At 43.8% G+C, this 24,154-nt stretch overlaps 1 protein-coding gene across 1 annotated transcript in view; it reads left to right on the top strand.

Moving 5' to 3' along the window:
- Window positions 1-24,154, top strand: part of FTO (FTO alpha-ketoglutarate dependent dioxygenase) — a 271,168-nt gene that overhangs the window by 44,368 nt on the left and 202,646 nt on the right. The window contains exons 6-7 of the mRNA XM_038754225.1: window positions 2,996-3,139; window positions 9,799-9,918. Of these exons, the coding sequence (XP_038610153.1) occupies window positions 2,996-3,139; window positions 9,799-9,918 (264 nt within the window). The remainder of the gene's footprint in view (window positions 1-2,995; window positions 3,140-9,798; window positions 9,919-24,154) is intronic.

Genomic DNA, 24,154 nt, shown 5'->3' with positions numbered 1-24,154 from the left:
CCCACGACTTTCTCACTCCCAGGCCCGGACTGTACCCACTAAGCCTGCCTAGATGCAGAAGGTTCGACTGCATGTACTCCGAGGGCTTTACTGATCCGAAAGTTGGGTCGTTGAGTTCCTCCCACTGGGACCATTCATTTATCCACTAAACTCGGCCCCCAAATTCTCCAGAAATCCAAGCCGTAGGCCCCACAGGTGGAGTGCACCTGACTCTTTAATAATAATGGCATTTATTAAGCGCTTACTGTGTGCAAAGCACTGTTCTAGACTCTTTAGTCAACATCATTTTAAGTTGCCCAGATCTTTCAACCCAAAGCTCATCTTTGCATGATCAGCTGGGAGGGCTGTTTATTGTGAAGCGTAGCGTTGTCTGGATTTTGTAAGCCATCCAGGCCAAGTTTGGGAATATTCATTGACCTCCCGAGACAGTGAATTCCACCTAGAGATTATATTATGTGAAAGGTATTTCCTTGAAACGGCACTAAATTTATAATCTGTTCATCTCACTGTCCAACTGGGGGCTCCTGTTCTAGGAGAGGGTAAGCACGAGGGCTCTGATCCAGGCTCTATGGGGTCTATAATGAGGCCTACACATTCATAAATATGGGACTCTCCTGTCTCTCATTGTTGGGGCTGTTTTCAAAGGGATAAATATTCCAAATGTTAAAGGGTGGCAAGTGACAGTCACCCATGACTTTTTGATCGACTATTCCCCTATCTTTAAGATGATGACTCAGTATTTGTGATGAAATTAAGTGAAACAGGTTCTTTTTCCCCCCTTTCGGTCCAATCCCCTTGGGGAGAGAATCGCTGTGGGCAGGGAATGTGTCCGTTTATTGTTGTATTGTACTTTCCCAAGCACTTGGTACAGTGCTCAGCACACAGTAAGAACTTAATAAATATGATTGAATGAACGAAGTGATCATCACATGAAAAAAAATGTAAGCACCGCTCTCCCAACCCCTTCCAGCCTCCTCCCTGATCATGACATTCCCTAAGCCAGATTAATTCACTTTGTAACCTCCTCAGCGCTTAGAACAGTGCTTTGAACTTAGTAAGCGCTTAATAAATGCCATCATCATTATTATTATTATTAATACTCTCAACCCCCTGGTGAATGACTGATTTATTCATTTCTGTTTAGTATTTATACCCATTTTAGACACTTTTTTATATCTACACCTATTTTAGACACTTTTTTAAATCGACAATTGTTAAGCACTTATTATGTGCCAGCCAATGCACTAAGCTCTGAGGTAGATAGAAGGTAATCGGGTTGGACCCAGTTCATGTCCCATGTGGGGGTTAAATTACTTGCCCCAGGTCACACAGGAGAAAAGTGGCAGAGCCGGGATTAGAACCCAGGTCTTTCCGACTCCCAGGCTTGTGTTGTATTCACTAAGCCACACGGCTTTTTCATTTCATTTGTGGAAGCTGGCCACATATTTGCTTCACGTGCACCCCAGAGGGCAGCCATTACTACTTAGATTGTAAGCTCCCTGAGGCCCGGGATATCACCATGACAGCTGGTTTGGTGTCCCCTACTCAAGGCTTTTGTTGAAGGGAAAGGAAGGGAAGAACAGGCTAACGGTGGTGCCAGTGCGAATTTTGCCCAAACTTGAGACTCAGTCGATCAATCCATTATATTCAGCGAGCACTTACTCATGTAAAGAACTGTACTAAGTGCTTGGGGGAGTACAATATTACAGAGTTGGTAATAATAATAATAATAATGATGGTATTCATTAAGTTCTTACTATGTGCGAAGCACTGTTCTAAGAGCTGGGGGAGATACAAGGTGACCAGGTGATCCCACGTGGGGTTCACTGTCTTAATCCCCATTTTACAGATGAGGTAACTGACGCACAGAGAAGTTAAGTGACTTGCCGAAGTCACACAGCAGACAAGTGGCGGAGCCGGAATTAGAACCCGTGACCTCTGACTCCCAAGCCTGTGCTATTTCCACTGAGCCATGCTGTTTCTCCAACGTATTTGGAAGATACGTTCCCTGCCCATAACTCGGTTAGAAGTGACTGGTTCAAATGTTACTGTCCTTATTATTTAGTCCAGTTTAGTACAATAGCACCCATTAGGACAATTCCTCTCTGATAATGCAGGATTTGGTGCATCGTGAACCTGAAAATCAGTATTTTATTCATTCATTCATTCAATCGTGTTTATTAATCGCTTTCTGTTTGCAGAGCACCGTAATAAACTCTTGGGAGAGTACAAGACAATGAAGCAGCGTGGCTTAGTGAAAAGGGCATGGATTTGGGAGTCAAAGGACATGGTTTCTAATCCCGGCTCCGCCACTTGTCTGCTGTTTGACATTGGGCAAGCCACTTCACTTCTCGGTGCCTCAGTTACCTCATCTGTAAAAATGGGGATTAAGACTGTGAGCCCCACGTGGGACAACCTGATTACTCTGTATCCCAGTGCTTAGAACAGTGCTTCGTGCATAGTAAGGGAAGCAGCGTGGCTCAGTGGAAAGAGCCCGGGCTGGGGAATCTGAGGTCATGGGTTCAAACCCCTGCTCTGCTACTTGTCAGCTGTGTGACTTTGGGCAAGTCACTTAACTTCTCTGGGCTCAATTGCTTCATCTGTAAAATGGGGATTAAGACTGTGAGGCCCACATGGGACTAAGGCTGTGAGCCCCACGTGGGACAACCTGATCACCTTGTATCCTCCCCAGCGCTTAGAACGGTGCTTTGCACATAGTAAGGGCTTAACAAATGCCACCATTATTGTTAACAAATACCATAATTATTACAGACTGACACTTTCCCTGCCCACAACCTCTAAAACCATAAAATCGCATGCCATCTTTGAAGACTGTGAGCCCCACGTGGGACGACCTGATCACCTTGTAAACTCCCCAGCGCTTAGAACAGTGCTTTGCACATAGTAAGCGCTTAACAAATGCCATTATTAGTATTAGTATTAGTATTAGGTGGGAATCTCATTCCTAATCCGCGTCTGGGTTCTCTCTTGACAGTGTTCGATGGGGACCCTGGATTACATCTTGGGGCAGTGCCGGGTTGCACTGCAGAACATGCGTGAAGCTTCAGAGCCTGAGCCTGGGACTCTGAGGTGCCTGGAGCCTGCAGTTGTGAAGCGAGGAGAGGAAATTCATAATGAGGTGAGGCCTGAATGTGCTGTGAAAAAGCAGGGTGATAGCAGGTTTTGGGGGGGAATAGTAAGCGCTCAATAAATACGATTGATTGATTGATTGATTGAATAGTTATACATTCCAGCCCCTGCATCCCTTTCCTGACTCACTGTTGAACAGTCAATTAATTAATGGTCAGTCAACGGTATTTATGGAGCGCTTACGGTGTGCAGAGCACTGTTCTAAGCAATTGAGAGGGCACAATGCAAAAGAGTTGGTAGACATTCCCTGCCTACCGTGAGCTTACAGTCTAGACACTCCTGTCTCTCATCCTTGAGTCAGATTTGAGATTCAGATTTTTAGCCAATGGCTACTTGCAATGGTGGCCTTCTCTCTCCTGCTTCAAGAGTCCAGTGAAGCTACAGACCCTTTTTTTTTTGCCTTTTTTTTGCAGTGAGCCTGCACTCTTTCAAAATGGTCTCATCCCATGTGGCCTCTTCCAATGTGGTCTTTTCCAATGTGGCCTCTTCCTTGCTCCTCTTCCTAACCCTGCTGCTGCTCCTGCCGTCATCATCATCATCACCACCAACTTCCCAGAGTTTGAAGCTGTAGAACTATTTCTTAGAGGACCGCTGGTAGAGGCACCAACTCCTGGCTTCCGTAACATGTCTACCAACTCTACTGTATTGTACTCTGTCAGGCACTCAGTACAGTGCTCTGCATACAGTAGGTGCTCAAGAAATATCATTCACTGATTGATTCAGAGGCAGTTGCAGCAACAGAAGAGTTTTCTTCTCACTTTAGAGAAGTAGCATATTTTAATGGAAAGAGTACAGGCCTGGAAGTAAGAAGATCTGGCTTCTAATCCTTGTTCTGCCACTTCCTTGCTGTGTGACCTTTGGCAAGTCATTTAACTAATCTGTGCCTTAATTTCCTCATCTGTAAAATGGGTACAGAGTACTCCTTTTCTTCCCTCGTGCACTGTGAGCCCTGAGAAGCAGCATGGCCTAATGGAAAGAGCATGGGCTTGGGAGTTCGAGGACCTGGCTCCTAATTCCGTCACTGCCACTTGTCTGCTGTGTGACCTTGGGCAAGTCACTTCATTTTTCTGCGCCTCAGTTCTCATCTGTAAAATGGGGATTAAGACTGTGAGCCCCATGTGGGACAGGGACTGTGTCGAACCTGATTATCTTGTATCTACTCCAGCACTTAGTATGGTTCCTGGCACATTGTAAGCACTTAACAAATACCGCAATTACTATTATTATGAAGAATAACAAATATCATAAAACCTGGCACCAGAACTGTGTCCAATTGAATTATCTTGTATCTACCCCAGTGCTTAGCACAGTGCTCGGGAACATAGCAAATACCACAGTTATTATCATTATTTTTACTGTTACCGGCTCCAGCTGCTGCAACTCCATTTCTTACTGGATTCCTCAGATTCTCATCTAATCAGGGAGGATAACTCAGCAGCTGTAGAAGCATCTGTTCCTTCAGTCAGCAACAGACTCCAGGGCTCTAATGGTCTTCTGTTCTCATCGACTTCTCCATCAACAGTATTGATTGAAAGACCGCTGTCAGGCAGACCATTCATTCTTTCATTCATTCAGTCGTATTTATCGAGCACTTACTGTGTGCAGAGCACTGTACTAAGTGCTTGGGAAAGTACAATACAACAATAAACAGTGACATTCCCTGCCCAGGAGAAGTTTACAGTGAGGTTACCACTAGAGAAACAGAGTGTGCAGGCTAGGTTGTAGAAGGAGAGAAACGAGATGAGGTAGGAGGGGGCAAGATGATGAAGTGCTCTAAAGCCGATGGTGAGGAGTTTTTGTTTGAATTGGAGTTGGATGGGCAATTACTGGAGTTTTTTGAGGAGGGGGTTGATATGTCCTGAACATTTTTGTAGAGAAATGATCCGGACAGCAGAGTGAAGTATGGACTGGAGCGGGGAGAGACAGGAGATTGGGAGGTCAGCAAGGAGGCTGATGCAGTAATCCAGGCGGGATAGGATGAATGAATGTATTAGCGTGGTAGCAGTTTGGATGGGGAGGAAAGAGGCGATTTTAGCGATCTTGTGAAGGTGGGACTGACACAGTTTGGTGACGGATTGACTTTATGGGTTGAATGACAGGAATCAAGGATAACGCCAAGGTTATGAGCTTGCGAGACAGGAAGGATGGTGGTGCCATCTACAGTGATGGGAAAATCACTGAGAGGACAGGGTTTGGGGGAGAGGATGAAGAGCTCTGTTTTGAACATGTTAAGTTTGAGGTGATGGGAGGACATCCGATTAAAGATGTGTTTAAGGCAGAGGGAGATGTGAGACTGGAGAGAGGGAGAGAGATCAGGGCCGGAGATGTGGATTTGGTATCACCTGCATAGAGGTGGTAGCTAAAGCCATGGAAGTGAATGAGTTCTCCAAGTGAGTGAGTGTAGATGGAGAATAGAAGGGGACCCAGAACTGAGCCTTGAAGGACCCCCATAGTTAGGGGGTGGGAGGCAGAGGAAGAGCCCATGAAGGAATGGTCAGAGAGGTAAGAGAAGTACCGGAGAGGACAGAATCAGTGAAGCCAAGGTTGGATAAGGTTTCCAGGAGAAGGGGGTGGTCTCAGTGTCAAAGACAGCTGAGAGGTCGAGGAGGATTAGGATGGAGCAGAGACAATTGGGTTCTGGAACTTTAGGAATAGTCAGAAAAACTCTAACACATGACTCCCCACCTTCAAGGAGCTTATATTTGAATGGGAAAGACAAATGCCCAAAAGACAGTAGTTCAAGGACAAATGGCTAAATACAAAATAAATGCGGAGGGTAACAGATGAGGTAGAACTGCTTGGCCCGGTTGACCTCATTCATCTCCAAGCTATTGAAACAGATCCCTGTTTGGCTGTGCCAAATTCCTTAGCTGCCGGGTGTGTCCACAGTAAGATTCCAGGACTAGGCCCAAAACATCGTGATGTTCAGGGCTTTTTCTTTTTTTTCCCCAACCCCATAAGCGCTTAGTGCAGTGCTCTGCACACAGTAAGCGCTCAATAAATACCATTGAATGAATGAATAAGCCAAACAGAGCATCCAAACTAAAGTCCCAGACAAGGGAACTGGATCCATAAATGCCCCGACAGTGAGTGAATAGTAGGAACAGTGAATGCTGACCAGAGTCAGTCAGTCGTATTTAATGAGCACTCACAGTGTGCAGAGCACTGTTCTAAATGCTTAGGAGAGTACTATATAACAATATAACAGACACATTCCTTGCCCCCAGAGAGATAGAGGACCTGGTGACTCAGTGTCCTTTCATTCCTTGAGCACAGGGGTTTCGAGCTCAGAACCCGGCTGGTTGAGGTGCCAGTGAGAACCAGAACCATCTTCCTACGGTTGAGTTTCCTTTCTGGTGAGCAAATTCAAAGTGAAACATTCTAACGGACCCAAGACTTCATATGGTAACACAGAAGCAGTGTAGCCTAGTAGATAGAGCAGGAGCCCAGGAGTCAGAGTGACCTGGGTTCTAATCCTCACTCTGCCACTTGTCTGCTGTGTGACCTTGGCCAAGCCACTTCACTTCTTTGTGTCTCAGTTCCCTCATTTGTATAAAAGGGATGAAGACTGTAAGCCCCATGTGGGACAGGGACTGTGTCCAACCCTATCACCTTGTATCTACCCCAGCGCTGAGTACAGTGTCTGGCACATAGTAAGTGCTTATCAAATACCAGGAAAAAAAACAAAAAAAAAAGACTTCTCTTCTGAAAAGAGGGGGAGGGTGTCAGGATATGTGTAAGTTAGGTGGTGTACTTTTCTGACTGGGGCAGTTTAGGGAGATGCTTTTCTTGACTACTGCAAAGGCCAAGTAGGGATCAGCACTTTGGAGTGAAGTGGCTTCACAGGAGGGGCCTGGTGGACTCAAAAGAGGAAGATATAGATTCCCTCCACAGGTGGCATTTAATAACCAATACTTTTCATCATCGCCTGAGACAAGCAAAATGTCAAACAGGGTTGGTGGCCTTTGCTATCCTGTATCGACTGCCCATCCTCCAAAAAACAGGCCTTTAATCGTGGTGTAAAGGACACTGGAGATGAGATGATGTTGAACGCTGACTGTACCGTCTCATTTTTTCTCTTTTCTTTGAGTTTCCCAGGCACCGTTCTAAGCACTGTGGTAGATACAAGATAATTGGGTTGAACATAGTCCCTGCCCCACATAGGGCTCACAGTCTTAATCCCTATTTTACACATTAGGGAACTGAGGCGCAGAGAAGTCAAGTGACTTTCTGAAGGTGGAGCCAGCATTAGAATCAGGTCTTTCTGACTACCAAGCCCATGGTCTAGCCACTAGGTTACATTGCTTCTTTTCTTTTTCTCTGTCTGTCTGTCTCTCTCTTCCTCTCCCTCTCTCCTCTCCCCCTTCTTCTCCCCCAAGGATTTCCACTCTGCCACCCTCAATATCTAGGATCTCCCTTCCTGGGTCAAGTCCGGAGCCTGGGTTCTGTTTCACTAAATGAATCTCAGCAGAGGATTACATGACCTGCCTTCCTCATGGGGACAGACTTTGGGAAAACTGGAATAGCTCCAATGTACACTCTTCCCCTTTTCCATAGGGATGGAAAGCAACATTTCAAAGATAAAGCACATGGTGAAGGATTTTATTCTAAACAAGCTTGCGCCCTATGAAGGGAGTGACCAGCCCTTTTTTTCTTATAGTATTTATGTATATTATGGAATTTTTTTACGGCCCCGAGGAGAAGGTGCTGATTGGAACTCAGCAGAGAATCTGGCTGTCTGTAAAAGGAGGGAATGAGCATCTCTCTGAGCTTCTCCAGACCAAAATGAATTCAGAGCTAATGTCCCGGGAGTTGCTTGGGGCCGACGTGAACCGTTTCTGCGTCTTCACTCCAATGAGTCAAATCCTCAGCTGGGTCTCTGATCTCGCCTTGGGGAACAAGATTTGAAGAAGGTTTCATTAACTCAGATCTGGGATTGATAAAACTGAACCGAAAGCCAGAAGACTGAAGCAACTTGTTGCTTGTCACGGCATGTTTGATTTCCTGGAACACAGAAGGTGCCAAGGCTCATGTATTTGGTAGAAGAACCAGGCCAAAGAGGCAAACTTTTTAAAACTCTCGGCAAAGTGGATTTTGATGCTTTCCGAAGTAGTAATGACATGTGACTCAACCATACTTAAATCCTACTGAAAGGGACACGTCCATTTTCTCACAATAAATGTGGTTCGACCTGCATACTCGTAGACATTGAACTAGCTGCCCCCCCTGTAGAAATATTTTAGGATTTATTCCCATTAACTAATTCTTATTCATTCCACAAAAAGGATTTAACAACTATTGTCTTAATACTGTCTGTATTCCTTTTATATTTAAGCCGTTTTCACTGAAATCGGTCACCCATACCTGGGACTCAGAGGACCTGGGTTCTAATTCCAACTCTGCCAGTTGCTTGCTGTGTGACCTTGGGCAAGCCCCTTCACTTCTCTGTGCCTCAGTTTCCTTCAACTGTAAAGTGGGGATTAATCCTGCTCCCCCATACTTAGCCTGGGAGCCCCATGTGGGACAGGGACTGTGCCCAACCTGATTGCCTTGTATCTACTTCAGATCTTAGAACACTTGGCACATAGTGAGCTCTTAAGAAACACAATAATAATAAAAATCAAGCCAACATTTCATGTAAACTAAAACCCTTTCAAACTTTTGTAGTTGGGCTGTTCATACTTGGTGTTCTCAGGTGGGGCATTTAATCCATTTTCACTATTGTCACACCTTCACAGATCACCTTTGTTTGCCTCAGGAAAGTTCACTGAGGGTGAACAAAAAACAAATTCTTTGTGGTAGCAAGTGAAGATTATACCAGCTTTGAGTCTGTGTTTGGAGCATGAGTTTCACAGCAAAGCTATATTATCCCATCCTAAGCAAGGAGAGCATTGTACTTCTTCAAAGAGCAGAGAATTGAATACCTAGTAGATCTATTGCACTTTGAGGATAATTAATGTTACGAGAACTCCAGCATTATGTTATAACTATTCATAGGAAGGAACAGCTCTAAAAATCACCCGTTATTATAAATTACCTATTTATTCGTATTGTGTTCCTCCCCCTCTAGGTTGTAAACTTGTTAGGGGAATGTATCGGCTAATTCTGTTGTATTGTACTCTTCCAAACACTTAGTACAGTGGTCTTCACGTAGTCAGTGCTCAATGACTGATTGAAAAGATACCCCAAATTTGGCGGCTGAAACGAATGTGTTACCAGGCTGTTCTTCCTGTTAAGAGAAGTACAAGTAAAACAGTAAGTGGTCTCTAGACTGTAAGCTTATTATAGGCAGGGAATATGTCTGTTTATTGTCATTTTGCACTCTCCCAAGCGCTTAGTACAGTTCTTTGCACACAGTAAGTGATCAGTAAGTACAGTTGAATAAATACAATGGAAAAATTGGCCATCACCCAGCCTAATCTGCTGTGATTTTTTAAAAAGCTAGTACTAGTCTCCTACAGCTCCTGCCCTGTCTATAGAGATTCGCAACCGTGGGCTTAGAAGAATATCATTTTTTCTGTTTTTAAAAATGAGTTTTGAGACCTTCAACTTGCTTCTCACCTGGTAAATATTCTCCCCCTCGCCCACAGCAGGATTCTCTAAACCTCTTGTACTTTACTTCCTACTCTTGTACTTTACTTCCTACAGGTAGAGTTTGAATGGCTGAGGCAGTTCTGGTTTCAAGGGAACCGCTACAGCAGGTGCACTGATTGGTGGCTGCAGCCCATGACACACCTGGAAGGACTGTGGGAAAAGATGGAGCACATGGTAAGTAACTTAGCGACTAGAACCTCATTGTTGGGAATTTAGGCCTATGAGGGTCTCATTCCCCTGTGGGCTAGAACAAGTCTTTTGTTTCACTCTCCCAAGGGCTTCAGTACAGTGCCTCTCTCTCAGTAGACACTCAATAAACCCCACTAACTGTTAGTGACATTGTGGTGATTGTAGGGCCCGCAATATGGATGATGATGACTGAGAATCCTCTGTTCATTCATTCATTCATTCAGTCCTATTTATTGAGCGCTTTACTGTGTGCAGAGCACTGTACTAAGTTCTTGGAGAGTATGATTCAGCAGTAAAGAGAGAGACAATCCCTGCCCACCCCGGGCTTACAGTCTAGAAGTTGTGGGTGGGACTCTGCATTTGTGCACATGTGCTTTTTTATGGTATTTGTTAAGTGCGTACTGTGTGCCAGGCACTGTACTAAGGGCTGGGACAAGCTAATCAGGTTGGACATAGTTCCTGTCCCACATGGGGCTCATATTTTTAATCCTCAATTTATTATTATTATTATGGTATTTATTAAGTGTTTACTACGTGCTGAGCACTGTTCTAAGTGCTGGGGTAGGTAACAAGGTCATCAGGTTGTCTTTCGAGGGGCTCACTGTCTTAATACCCATTTTGCAGATGAGGTAATTGAGGCACAGAGAAGTGAATTACTTGCCCTAAGTCACACAGCGGACACGTGGCGGAGCAGGGATTAGAACCCCGGTCCTTCTGATTCCCAGACCTGTGCTCACTCCATTAGGCCACGCTGCTTCTCCATTTCACTCAAAAGTGGCTGTAGAGGACATCAGATTGTACAGTAAGCTTCCTCTGAGGAAAGCGGGAAGATTTGGAGCTGCAAAGTTCTTGTGGTTGTCTTGGAGGTCGGGCTGTTTGGTGAGCCCATAGGAGCAGTCAGAATTCAGGCGATCAAGTGATCAATGGCATTTGCTGAACCCATAGTGTGTGCAGAGCACTGTGCTAAGTGCTGGGAGAGTACAATATATTAGAGTTGGTGGATTCGTTCCCCGCCCCCCAGTGATCTTACAGTCAAAAGGGGGAGACAGATTAAAATAAATTATAGATGTGTACTTGAGCACCATGGGGCTGAGGATGGAGTGAATATTAAGTAATTAAAGTGCTTAGAGATGCAGCATGGCCTGATGGATAGAGCACAAGCCTGGAAGTCAGAAGGAGTTGGGTTCTAACTCTGGCCTCACCGTTTGCCTGTTGTGTGACCTTGAGTAAGTCACTTATCCCTGGCAAGTCACTTAATTTAATGACGGCATTTGTTAAGCGCTTACTATGTGCATAACACTGTTCTAAGCGCTGGGGGGGGATACAAAGTGATCAACTTGTCCCACATGGGGCTCACAGTCTTAATCCCCATTTTACAGATGAGGTAACTGAGGCTCAGAGAAGTTAAGTGACTTGCCCAAGGTCACACAGCAGACATGTGGCAGAGTCAGGATTCGAACCCATGACCACTGACTCCAAAGCCCATGCTCTTTCCAGTGAGCCACACTGCTTCTCTTAACTTCTTAACTGCCACACTTAACTTCTCTGTGCCTCAGTGACCTCATTTGTAAAATGGGGATTAAGACTGTGAGCCCCCCCGGGACAACCTGATCACCTTGTATCCTCCCCAGCGCTTAGAACAGTGCTTTGCACATAGTAAGTGCTTAATAAATGCCATTATTATTATTATTATTGGTTACCTCATCTGTAAAATGGGGACTAAGACTGTGAGACATGTGGGACAGGGACTGATTTGCTTGTATCCACCCCGACACTTAGCACATAGTACGTGCTTAACAAATACCATTATTATTATTATTATCGTCATCATTAAAGGGTACAGATCCAAGTGCCTAGGCTAAACAGAGGGAGAGCAAGTAGGGGAAATGAGGACTGTAACCTTGAATTGGGTTTGAGTAGAAAAATGACCTGACAAAGTAAAAAAAGGTTGTGATGAGCCAAGGAGACAATTCGGTCAGTGGGGACATATCCTCCAGATGCATTAGAAACAAGCTAATAGGTATGAAAGGTAACTATTATAAATCCTCATTTTACAAATGAAGAAATGGGAGTCTGGAGCCAGAGTTCTTAGGGGAATCCACATCAAAGCTGGGATCAGAACGCCGAAGCCCCTAGCTTCCAGCTTCCTCTTCCTCAAGCCACTAAGCCACTTCTGCCACCTTCTCTTTGTCCCCCCTTGCATTTTTCTTTTAATATCACAAAGGATGACATTTTCCCAGAACCAAATTCCTCTGCCCTGTTGTAAAATCAAGCCCAAGGCCATGGCAATTGTGTGGTTAAGTCCCCCACACACCGCTCTGAAGTTTACACCTAAATAACTGCTCGAAGAGAGTGGATTTTAGCAGTGCCGAGAGTGTGTGAATTCCGGCTAGGAGATAGATCAAACCTCTCTCTCTCCGGCCTTGGGAAAATTCAGCTTTTGAGCCGAGCCGGCTCGTTTTGGACCGTCTCCGCTCTGACCGCATCCATTTCTGGCTGTCGGTTTCCGGCCTTAGGACGCTCGCTGTATTGGGAAAGCTCTGAGATCAGGCTCCGAAAGCAGGTTAACGAGGGGGGAGATTGCACTGTGGCTCCGTTTTAAGATCTCCGTGGATCCCCCAGGAGATCGCGGAGTTCAGAGAGAGTTTTTGTGTGCGTCGCAGGATGTTGTTACAATTTTATCAACGGCATTTGTTATGAATTCACCCGTAAAGACTCAGGCAGCTCATTAATGGGGAACCGGTTTGGGATGGCAAAGAAAGAGGGCAGGGGAAGGGAAGATCATTTGATTATTTTATAGCTATTGTGCAGCAAAGACCCAGAAGAAAGGGGAGTTGGGAATGCTTGAGGGCTTGCTTCCCTGCGATTGGTGTGACATTACTATGTGCTGTAATTGAAACACGGTGGCGTCAGTCTCTCCTTTCAACAGGCCTCAGGATGATATTTATCAGCGGGACTGAATGTTTCGCCAAGACAGAAGCTGCTTCTAATTTAAATTTAAATGTCGCTTTAATGTTTTATGACTTTTAACACATTAATCACAATTAATTTCAGCTATTGGAGGAGACAGAAGAGAATGTTAATTGGATATGTCTGTTGTTCTGTTGTCCGCTCCTGCGGGGTCGGCCTGGATTTCTGGATTGGAGAGGCCGGGCGGGGGGCCGGAGCGGGGGTGGGAAGAGGAGTCCAGAGTTCACTTAAGTTCGGCCTTCGCCTACCTGCTGGACGGCCCCGAATGCCTTGAGGCGGAGACAGTAGAGGGCAATATTAAGCTTCCAGTCGTAGGGCGCAGGATTCCTCTCCCCTTTGAGCAAAATGAATAGAAATCTACCATTAACTGCCAGGAATTATCCCCGCTGCCTCAAGTTAGCTGTAATCTCGAAGATTCCGTAACACAGGAAATCAATTTGTGGGTTAACAAATTCAACAGCAATTTAACATAAAAAGCGCGGTGTTTGGTGCACATTTGGATCCTATAGAATTAGGTTAATCAAAAAGGCATTTCTGAAGGCCTCCGGGCAATATGGTACTCAAAATTATCGTAATTTTAGTTGAATGATACTTCTTTGGTAACGTCAAGTCAGGGGAGGGGGAAAAAAAATCCCATCCAAGAGATGTGTTTTGTAACTATGTCTCCGGCTTTCCTGAAACACTATTTTGTAGGTTTTTTTAGGGGTGGCTGGGGGTGGGGGGAATCTAGAGGGCAATAAATGTATTATTCTTTTCTTGTGGAGTAGAGCAACCCCAAGCAGGAGTTTGACACAAACTGCCCTTGGTTTCTCTCTTTCCCTGCGTATTAAAAAAAAAAGTGCCATGGAAAAATCAACTCTCAAAAGGCTTTTTTTCCCCCCGTCTGTAAAGGGTAATTGCTTCACATGTCTTAACCAGACACATATTTCAAAAATTTGAGTCAAATAACTCCAAACCTCAAGGCTTTCCCCCTTCACCCCCCAACCCCCAATTCTCTGTTCTAGCAAACACACAGTTTTATCACCCTGTTTATTCTTGGCATTTCTCTCCCCGAGGATAATTTTACTCTTCACTCGCTCTTGTGATGTAAATGTTAAACCTTTCATTTGAATGACATTCTGATAAACCATCACATTTTCCCCTGAATATTACCTCCTGAATTTATGAAATATTAAACCCAAAGCAGTTGCAACCCCTCTCCATCCTCCCCTCTACCCCTGGCTCCTTCCCCCTTCATGATACTGGGAAACCTGCAGAGCCTATTCAGATGTTTGTATTTTATTTTATTTTTAAAAAAAAAAACAAAAATGAAACCCTCAACCAAGATTAACGTGTTATCAAGAGCGACTGATCAGTATAAGTGCTCCTTGCCTTTAAATGGAGAGTTACTGTTTGAAAGGGACTGAACAAGCTTTGGTTTCTGGGTAGAGAAGTATGAAAAGCGGAAATCTCCTGTGATGGGAGGGAGGGCTGCAGTAGCTCGAGATTTTGTGGATAGGCCAGTTGTCTCTCAGGGTCTGCTATCATGCATGCCTTGCAAACTGACATTTATTTTACCTATAAAAATGTTCCAATGCCACCAAATTCAAGGAAATAGAGAATTAAAAAGCAACAACGTGTGAAATTCCCTTCTCTCCCTCTCCCCGTCCAAATCGGCCAAGGTCATTCAGCATTTCCTCTGAAAATTTTAGATGTTTCACTAGTCGGGGAAAGTCAAATCTGAAATCCTGAAAGCGTTTAAAAAAATCAACCTTTAAAAGGTATTTTTTTGTGTGTGCGGTGGACAGTCGAGCAACGGCTTTTGCGCTTTCTTTTTCCCAGACTATCTGGTGTTTCTTTTCAAAAAAAGGAAGGGGCCAAGTCCTGATGATCTTTTGTGTTATGATTCGCATTTCCTGCCTTGATGGCCCGCTGTGCCCGAAGCACAGGGTATTTATAAGGCAGTTGCCCTTAATAACCTTTATTGACTTCAGGAGGGGTGGGATCTGAGGCCAGGTTTATTAAAATGTATCCGTTTCAATGCAGTGCAAATCATCAGATAGAGAATTGGTTTTGGATGGCCATAGGCTCCAATCAATCCTGTACATTTATCGGAGCGTTGAGCAAGAGGAGGAGAAGCGGGGCCCTAGATTCTTAAACAAAAACACAAAAGGGGTGGGGGTGTTTTATTTCACAGCTTCACCATCCGCTCATTGCTGAAACTCTCGTCCGAGAGATGTAACTGGGAGAACCTCCACCCAATCTCCTTCCCTTTGAATTTTTCTCATTTCGTTCCACGATACACCATGACATTCTTTTTCCCTTCGCTCTGGGTTTCCTTAAGTCAACTGACAAAGCTTAATTACAGCAGGCTGGCCTTCTGAATGCTGACGTACCCCATAAGTACAGGTTATAAGATCACAGTGAATGAGGTGTGGGATGAATAGAGGACCAGTTTGTTTGTTTTTACGGAGATTAATGAAGCGATTAGCACGGCTCTTTAGCTTTAAATTATTATTTTTTACACCGGTTCTTAATTTTTCAACAACACAAAAAAAGCCGCAGAAGGAAACTCCATCTATTTTATTCCATTTTCTCCCCTCCACTTTAGCGTTTGCAAGCAGTTACAGCTAAAGGTATCTCCGTGTTTCTGCCAATCCCAGAGGATAAAATGTTGCGTTTTAATTCGGGCAAAGGGTTTAGCCTCAGGCTCATTAGAATTGATGTATAGTGTTTGGTATTTCTTTGTTTTAAGTACATATTTACACAATAGGTTCTATTTGCTAAAAGATACTGAAGAGTCTGGAAAAATGGCCAGAGGAGTTCATGAGCAAAATAAAATTTAATTTAGGGTTCTTATTTAAACACTAAGGTAAATTCCCAATTAAAATGAAAATGCCACCTAGTTTCTTCTTGTTTGGCTAGGCAAAGTGGATTAGTGAGAGAGCAGGCTGAAGGCAAATTAGTGTTTACCTCATGAGTTGCCACTGGAATGCCAGGATAGGTAGTCAGATTGAACCTCAGGAAACTACTCTGTCCCAGGAATTTAAAAATTTCCTTTTGCTACAGTTCCCAGTATTCCTGCTCACTCTCCTCTCTCTCTCTCTCTCTCCATATATATATTCATATATATATATATATATATATATATATATATATATATATCCCTTCCTCTCTCCTTTCACTTTCTTTTTCCCACTCTCCCTCTTTCCTTTTCTCTTTTTCTCCCTCTTTCTCTCCCTCACTCACTTCCTCTTTTCTTCTCTTTTGTTCTCTCCCCACTCCACCTCTCTTTCCCTCTCTCCTCCTCCTCCTCCTTTCTTCCTTTTTAGATTTATTCAGTAGATATTTGCCTTTCTATCTTGGCTTGTTTTCATTTTCAATAGGTGACTATTCAGTCTACAGCTAGGAAATGGTTGGGGAATTTTACCTGCAATTTAGTCATCCCATTTTAGCAGCATTGCTTTCGCTTTTCTTCTTTCCCCTCACTTTCCCCTCATCTAGATTTTTTTCATTCTTTGCCTTTGCTGCTGCAGAAGGAAAAATGGGTGTGTACCCTGTCTTGCTGAAAAAATATTTACAATTCCAAGAGAATTCAAACTTAAGCCTCTAAAACCGAATGTGCACTGAAAGCACAAAGGACCGTGTTTATGATTCTCTTTGAAGTGTTTTTGCAACAGGATAAGGAAAATTTTAGAAACTGTCTGATAGTGTTCAGGGTAAATACTTAAACCCCTTTAGAGAATTTCACACACAGATACTGTGCCGCAGAAAAAAGGGAAACTTATGTTTCTTAAAGCTGCTACAGCCTGCAGCTTTGTACTTAAAGACAGAGGTGTTGAATAGAATTCTACTGAGGATACATCCAGTGACAATATCTCCGGGAACATCAGAGCCAACCAGTGGGTAGTATTTTCTATTTTTAACCCTTCTGTGAACGAGCTGAGATTTGAGCGTTGTTGGTATGAAGCCCTTACTTGTTCCAAGCCTGGAACAGACAGGGAATATTAAGAGGAGGCAGCCCCCCAGGCCTCCACCCTGCCTGCTCTTGGTGGGGGGGAGGCACAGAAGCACAGAATAGTTGCTCGATAAATACTCCTGAAGAATATTGTTAAACATGATTCATTCATTCATTCAATCGTATTTATTGAGCACTTACTGTGTGCAGAGCACTGTACTAAGAGCTTGGGAAGCCCAAGTTGGCAACATATAGAGACGGTCCCTACCCAACAGTGGGCTCACAGTCTAGAAGGGGGAGACAGAGAACAAAACAAAACATATTAACAAAATAAAATAAGTAGAATAAATATGTACAATAATATTTCTTAAGCATTTACTATGCGAACTGTACTAAACACTGGGGTAGATAGGAGGTAATCAGGTCCCACATGGGGCTCACAGAAGTAGGAGGAAGAACAGATATTGAATCCTCTAGACTGTGAGCCTGTTGTTGGGTAGGGACCGTCTCCATCTGTTGCCAACCTGTACTTCCCAAGCACTTAGTACAGTGCTCTGCACACAGTAGGCACTCAATAAATACGACTGAATGAATTTTGCAGATGAGGGAACTGAGGCACAGAGAAGTTAAGTGACGTGCCCAAGGTCACATGACAGACCATGGGCGGAGCTGGGATTAGAAACCCAGTCTTTCTGACTCCCAGGACTGCTCTTTCCACTAGGCCTTGCTGCTTCTCTTTAATAATAATAATAATAATAATTATGGTATTTTTTAAACACTTACTATGTGCAAAGCACTGTTCTAAGCGCTGGGCACTATAAGGCAGGTTTAGTGGGGAAAAAAAGGGAGTGTGGCAAAGACAATGCTAGAGGCTTGACTGGGATGAAGTCATAGAGAAGCAGAGTGGCTCAGTGGAAAGAGTCCGGGCTTGGGAGTCAGAGGTCATGGGTTCCAATTCCGGCTCCGCCACTTAGGAGCTGGGTATGGATGAAAGCAAATCAGGATGAACACACCTCCTGTCCCACGAGGGGCTCACAGTCTCAATCCCCATTTTATAGATGAGGCTCAGAGAAGTTAAGTGACTTGCCTACGATCACACAGCAGCCAAGCAGAGGAGCTGGGATTGGAGCCCATGACCTGTATGATTGACTGAAGAAGCAGAGTATACTTTACGATGACTGATGCTCAGAGCTAGCCATTATATTACTGTTCTAACGCCGTTAAAGGCCAGCGGTCCACAGTTTGCGAGACGAGAGGAGAGTTTGCGATAGGCCCTACTAATGTAAGCCTCCTTCACTACAGCCAATCCTTCCACAGTCTCCGTCCTAAAGTCAGGCAGAGGCAGGAGATTGCTAGTCACCCTACCTCTATAAACCCCCATCGCTGTAGCCGATCCCTCCACTCAGAGTCTCCATCCTGAAGACTCACGGCTGAGGCTCACACATCCTCGTCGTCATCAGACACCACAAATCCGAAGGATGAGGAGGAATTATTGGCAGTGCTGGATGGGAGTGAGATTGCGTGCTTAAAGATGAGTGAAGGAAATACAAGTCTCTGTATTTCTTTAAAATAGAGGAGCCACTAAATGATTCTTGAACTCATTTTTATGGATTGCCTTTAGCACTGTAGAGTGCCTCTTTCTCAATGGGTAGAAACGAGGGTGATTTAATTTCAGAATTGGGTGGTTGTTTTTTTTTTCCAAAACAGCAGCAGATTGGAGCTGCTATGTTCCCGTTTAATAGTTGTTGAGTATTATGCACTGGACAGGAATGAGGCATAGAGATGTGTAAATCCCCAAGGAGTAAACTGACTTTTGCTAGACAAGCTGAAAGCTGATTAAAATATTTCTCATCCTTTGGGTATGCAACAGCTTTTGATGATGAAGTGTGTATTAATATTCAGTTTAGCTGCTTGTCAACACTTCAGACAGGTCCCAGGAAAGGATGTGAAACTGACCAGGTTTGCTCTCATCGCTAACAATCCTAGAGACCCAAACCCTGGCCTATATGGGGGAAACTGAGGCTAGCCTGACTTGTTTTGTTTTGATTTGTTTTTATGGTGTTTGTTAAGTTCTCACTATGTCCCAGGTACTGTTCTAAGCGCTGAGGTAGATACAAGGTAATCAGGTTGGACACAGTCCATTTCCCACATGAGGCTCATACTTTCTCTGAGCTTTTTCTCCTTTTCTTTCTCCAAAAGGAGTTAAATGAATCATAAAGCAAATAATTTACTTCTAGACTTGAAAGACTTGAAGTTGCTCTCCAAATAGGAAGTCTTTAAGAGGAAGCAAAATGAAGAGATTGGCCTTAATTTCTCCGTCAACAGTGTTCCCTTATCATCGATACCTATGCATCATCCTTCTTGTGAGCCCATTTGGGACCTGATTATCTTGTATGTACCCTAGTGCCTAGTACTGTGCTTGGCACATAATAAGCACTTAACAAATACAATAATAATAAGGATCATTTTATTAATTAATAATAAAATGTATGCAGATAAGGGAATCATAATAAGTTACTGAATATATATTTGAGAATACAAATATTCCCAGTTGCAGAGGACAGGTGTCTATAAATATCAAAGTGCTAGAGGTGGCTGTTGAATTGCTATGACTTGGGACCAAAAATATATGGTATCTTTGCAGCGTGGACTGCTTAGGGTGTCTCGAGGGCTAAGGATTTCACATATAAAGGGAAAGATGGGGCTTAATCAGCTTACTTAACCTAATTAAGCTGTGCCTCATTTTTTCTTTCTGGTGTCATAGCCTAAAGAGTAATTCACTTGCAAACCATATTAACTATCAAGCGCTTAGTACAGTGCTCTGCACACAGTAAGCACTCAATAAATATGATTGAATGAATGAATGAACCAACGGTTCAGTGCAAACTCAGAGGGAATCTGTGCTTCCCATGGGAGCTTTGGAAAATGGGGAAAATCAGAGTAACCTTGTAGGTGGTCCCAGAAAAAAAGGATATCGCTTTGATATTTTATTTCCATCATCTGAAAAATCCACCCTAGCTTTAGCGCTAGGAGTGTCCTGAAAGTTTTGTATTGAAAATTTCTCTTTTAACCACAACTTCACATCACCCTTGACTTTACAGATCACTTGGGTTTAGGGGCAATACAGATTTGAAAATCTGGAAACTCCAGAGAGAGACGCTTAAATGGACTAGGGACAATCCAGATTTGAAAATCTGGAAACTCCAGAGAGAGATGCTTAAATGGATTGACATGTGAGGATAAGGGAAAACAACATGACACCCAAGAAATTGCTGAATTTTGAATTGGAATGGACTAAGCTCATCCAGGAAGGGAAAAGCAGATATTTCAAAGACGGAATCCAAGACTGTATTTTTGTATGTACTCTCCCAAATGCTTAGTAGAGTTCTCTGCAACCAATCATATCTACTGAGCGCTTCCTGTGTGCAGAGCACTGTACTAAGCATTTGGAAGAGTACAGTATAACAGAGTTGGTAGATACGTTCCCTGTCCACAATGAGCTTATAGTCTGGAAGGGGAGACACATATTAATAGAAGTAAATAAATTATGGATTTGGACATGAGTGCTGTTGGGCTGAGGGAGGGGTGAAAAAAGGGAGCAAATCCAAGTGTCAGGGTTATGCAGAAGGGAGTGGGAGAAGAGGAAATGAGGACTTAGAGAAGGCACCCAGTAAGTGCTTCAATAAATTTGATTGATTGATTGATTGACTCAGCAGGTGACTGTTAGATGAACTACTCCTGCAGATATGGCAGCCAGGACTGTAAGCTCTTTATGGGCAAAGAATGTGTCTGCTTACTGTTACGTTGTACTCTCCCAAGCGCTTAGTACAGTGCTCTGCACACAGTAAGCACTCAATAAATATGAATGAATGAATGAATGAGGCAGGTTGCAGAATTGTGGTGTTTGCCAGACTGACTGGCTTCTACTGCTCTCCCCCAGGCTTGTCCCCAAAATTGAGGGTTCAGACATTTCTCCCGCCACCCTGCTTATGGTCACTATGATTTGGTTCACTTTAGAGAAATTGTGTGTGTATCCTAGTCTCCTCCCTCCTCACATTTGCCCCCAAATAATAATAATAACAATAATAATGGTACTTGTTAAGCACTTACTATGTGCCGAGTACTGTTTTAAGTGCTGGGGTAGATCCACGTTAATCAGGTTGGACAGAGTCCCTGTCCCAAAAAGGACTCACTGTCTTAATCCCCATTGTACAGATGAGGTAACTGAGACCCAGAGAAGCTATGCGACTTGCCCTTAGGTCACACAGCAGAAATGTTGCTGAGCTGGAATTAGAACCCTGGTCTTTCTGACTCCCAGCCCCGTGCTTTTTCCACTAAGCCATGCTGCTTCTCTAATAATGATGGTATTTGTTAAGCGCTTACTATGTGCAAAGCACTTTATTGGGGTATTTCTTAAGTGCTTACCATGTGCCAGACACTGTTCTAAATGCCAGGGTAGATACAAGCCAATCAGGTCGGACACAGTCCCTGTCCCACATGGGGCCCACAGTCTTAATCCCCATTTTACAGATGAGGAAACTGAGGCCCAGAGGAGTGAAGTGACTTGCCCAAGGTCACCCAGCAGACAAGGTACGATTGGCCAGCGTAGGTTTGGTGGTGATGGAATGAAACTGTTCCAAGATCCCGGTGTTTGGGATCCAGTGTGTAGAGTCGTGGTTTAATATTGTGGGAAAGTGGCTTTGGTGGAACTGCCCAGTCTGTCAAAGTGCTTTGGTGGAACTGTCCAATCTGTCAAAGTGGTAGACTATAGAAGGAGTGTCGTCATAAAGAATACGGGACACTGCACTTGTACTATAGACCTTTCATTTGATTTAACTCCACAAAGATTCCGATGGACTTTTTTAGCTTTCTCAATCTGATTTCAAACTAAACTGCCCCATGTCACTGCACTGTACGGCGTTCTGCTGCTGAGGTAGCAGAATCCACTAACCATCTTTCGCTCTGTGTCATGATTCTGTAGATTTTTAATGAATGTTTGGTTGTTCTGCCAGAAAACAGTTATATTTTTCTGAAAAGCGTAGTTTAAATGTGATTAAATCTTAAACATAAATGGCCTAGTGAATTAGACATTTTTCATCCCTCTCTCTCCTGCCCACTCGGTGTGATTTTCTGTTTGACACTGTAATACTTGACACTCTGGGCCGTGATCACTTCCGAGTGACTGACTTATTTATAATGCACAAGTATTAATCCTTGAGTGATTTACACCCTGTTAGTCACTCAGGGTTAAAGGAATGTTCTTTTGGGGGGGCTTTGGCTCAGTTTTCCTCTCCTTTGCGTTCTCCTTTTAATTGCTGACCACTTGGTAGGATTTTCTGGTTAATGAAAGGCCTCTTTTTACCCTCGGTGCTTCTCCTTGGACAAGGGTGAAGGGATTGGGTCATCTGGATAGAGTAGGGTAGAGCATATAGAAGTTTCATTTTCCTCATTTTTTGACAAGCAGCGTGGCCTAAGGGATAGACCATGAGCTTGGGAGTCAGAAGGACTTGGGTTCTAATCCCAGCTCTGCCACTTGCCTGCTGTGTGACCTTGGGCAAGTCATTTCACTTCTCTGGGCCTCAGTGACCTCATCTGTAGAATGGGGATTAAGACTGCAAAATGGGGATGAAAGCACAACTCCTCCAAAAAGCTTCTATGACTAAGTCCCCCTTTCGTCTTTTCCTACTCCCGCCTGTGTCTCCCTGACTTGCTCCCTTTGTTCTTCCTCCCTCCCAGCCCTTCAGAACTTATGTCCATATCTGTAATTTATTTAGATATAAATTGGATGGAATGGTATAATAGATGGAAGTAGCATGGCTCAGTGGAAAGAGCACGGGCTTTGGAGTCAGAGGTCAGGGGTTCAAATCCCAGCTCCGCCAGTTGTCAGCTGTGTGACTTTGGGCAAGTCACTTAATTTCTCTGTGCCTCAGTTACCTCATCTGTAAAATGGGGATTAAGACTGTGAGCCCCCTGTGGGACAACCTGATCACCTTGTAGCCTCCCCAGCACTTAGAACAGTGCTTTGCACATAGTAAGCGCTTAATAAATGCCATTATTATTATTATTATTATTATTATATATTAATGTCTATCTTCTCCAGCCCCAGACTTTAAGCTCATTGTGGGCAGAGAATATGTCCGCTTATCGTTGTATTGTACTCTCCCAAGCGCTTAGCGCAGTGCTCTGCAAACAGGAAGCGCTCAATAAATACGATCGAATGAATGAATGAAGATTGTGAGTCCCATGTGGGACGTGGACTTTCCCCAACCTGATTTGCTTGTATATACCTAAGTGCTTAGAAAAGACATGTAGTAAGCGCTTAACAAATACCATCATCATTATTATTATTATCATTTTAATGGCACATACTAAGTGCTTAACAAATACCACAATTATAATTATTATTAAGCACTTGGAAGAGTACAATGTAACAATAAACAGACACATTCCCTGCCCACTACAAGCTTCTTGTGCCACCTTGTAGAGAGTCTCTCTAATTAGTCAATCAATCAGTGATATTCATTGAATATTCCCCCTGTATGGAGCACTGTATTAAGCATTTGGGAGATAATAATAATAATAATAATAATAATAATAATAATAATAATAATAATAACAATAATAATAATGGTATTTGTTAAGCGCTTACTACGTGCCAGGCACTTTACTAAGCACTGGGGTAGATAGAGGCGAATCAGGTTGGACACAGTCCCTGTCTCACATGGGGCTCATAGTCTTAATCTTTAATTAATTATTGTTATTATGGTATTTGTTAAGTGCTTACTATGTGCTGAGCACTGTTCTAAGCGCTGGGGTAGATGACAAAGTAATCAGGTTGTCCCATGTGGGGCTCACAGTCTCAATCCCCATTTTACAGATGGGGTAACTGAGGCACAGGGAAGTTAAGTGACTTGCCCACGGTCACACAGCGGACAAGTGATGGAGCCAGGATTAGAGCCCACATCCTCTGACTCCAAAGCCCGTGCTCTTGCCACTAGGCCATGCTGCTTCTGCTTGTTTTACAGATGAGATAACTGAGGCCCAGTGAAGTAAAAAGACTTGTCCAACTTCCCACAGCAGACCCGTGGCAGAGCCGGGATTAGAACCCAGATCCTTCAGTCTCCCAGGTCGGCGCCCCCTTGACTAGGTCATACTGCTCCTCATAAGGTGTAACAAGGAGACAGTTGGCTTTTAACTGCATTAGAGCAGTAATATAATGGCTATCTCCGAGCATCAGTCATCGTAAAATATACTGTACTTCTTCAAACCACCAATCACTAGTATTTATTGAGCACCTATATTGTGCTGAGGGCT

Source organism: Tachyglossus aculeatus, chromosome 11 (genome assembly GCF_015852505.1).
Source record: "Tachyglossus aculeatus isolate mTacAcu1 chromosome 11, mTacAcu1.pri, whole genome shotgun sequence".
Classification (NCBI taxonomy): domain Eukaryota; kingdom Metazoa; phylum Chordata; class Mammalia; order Monotremata; family Tachyglossidae; genus Tachyglossus; species Tachyglossus aculeatus.
Note: the sequence above shows the minus strand (reverse complement) of the source record. Positions and strands in the feature narration are given on the sequence as shown.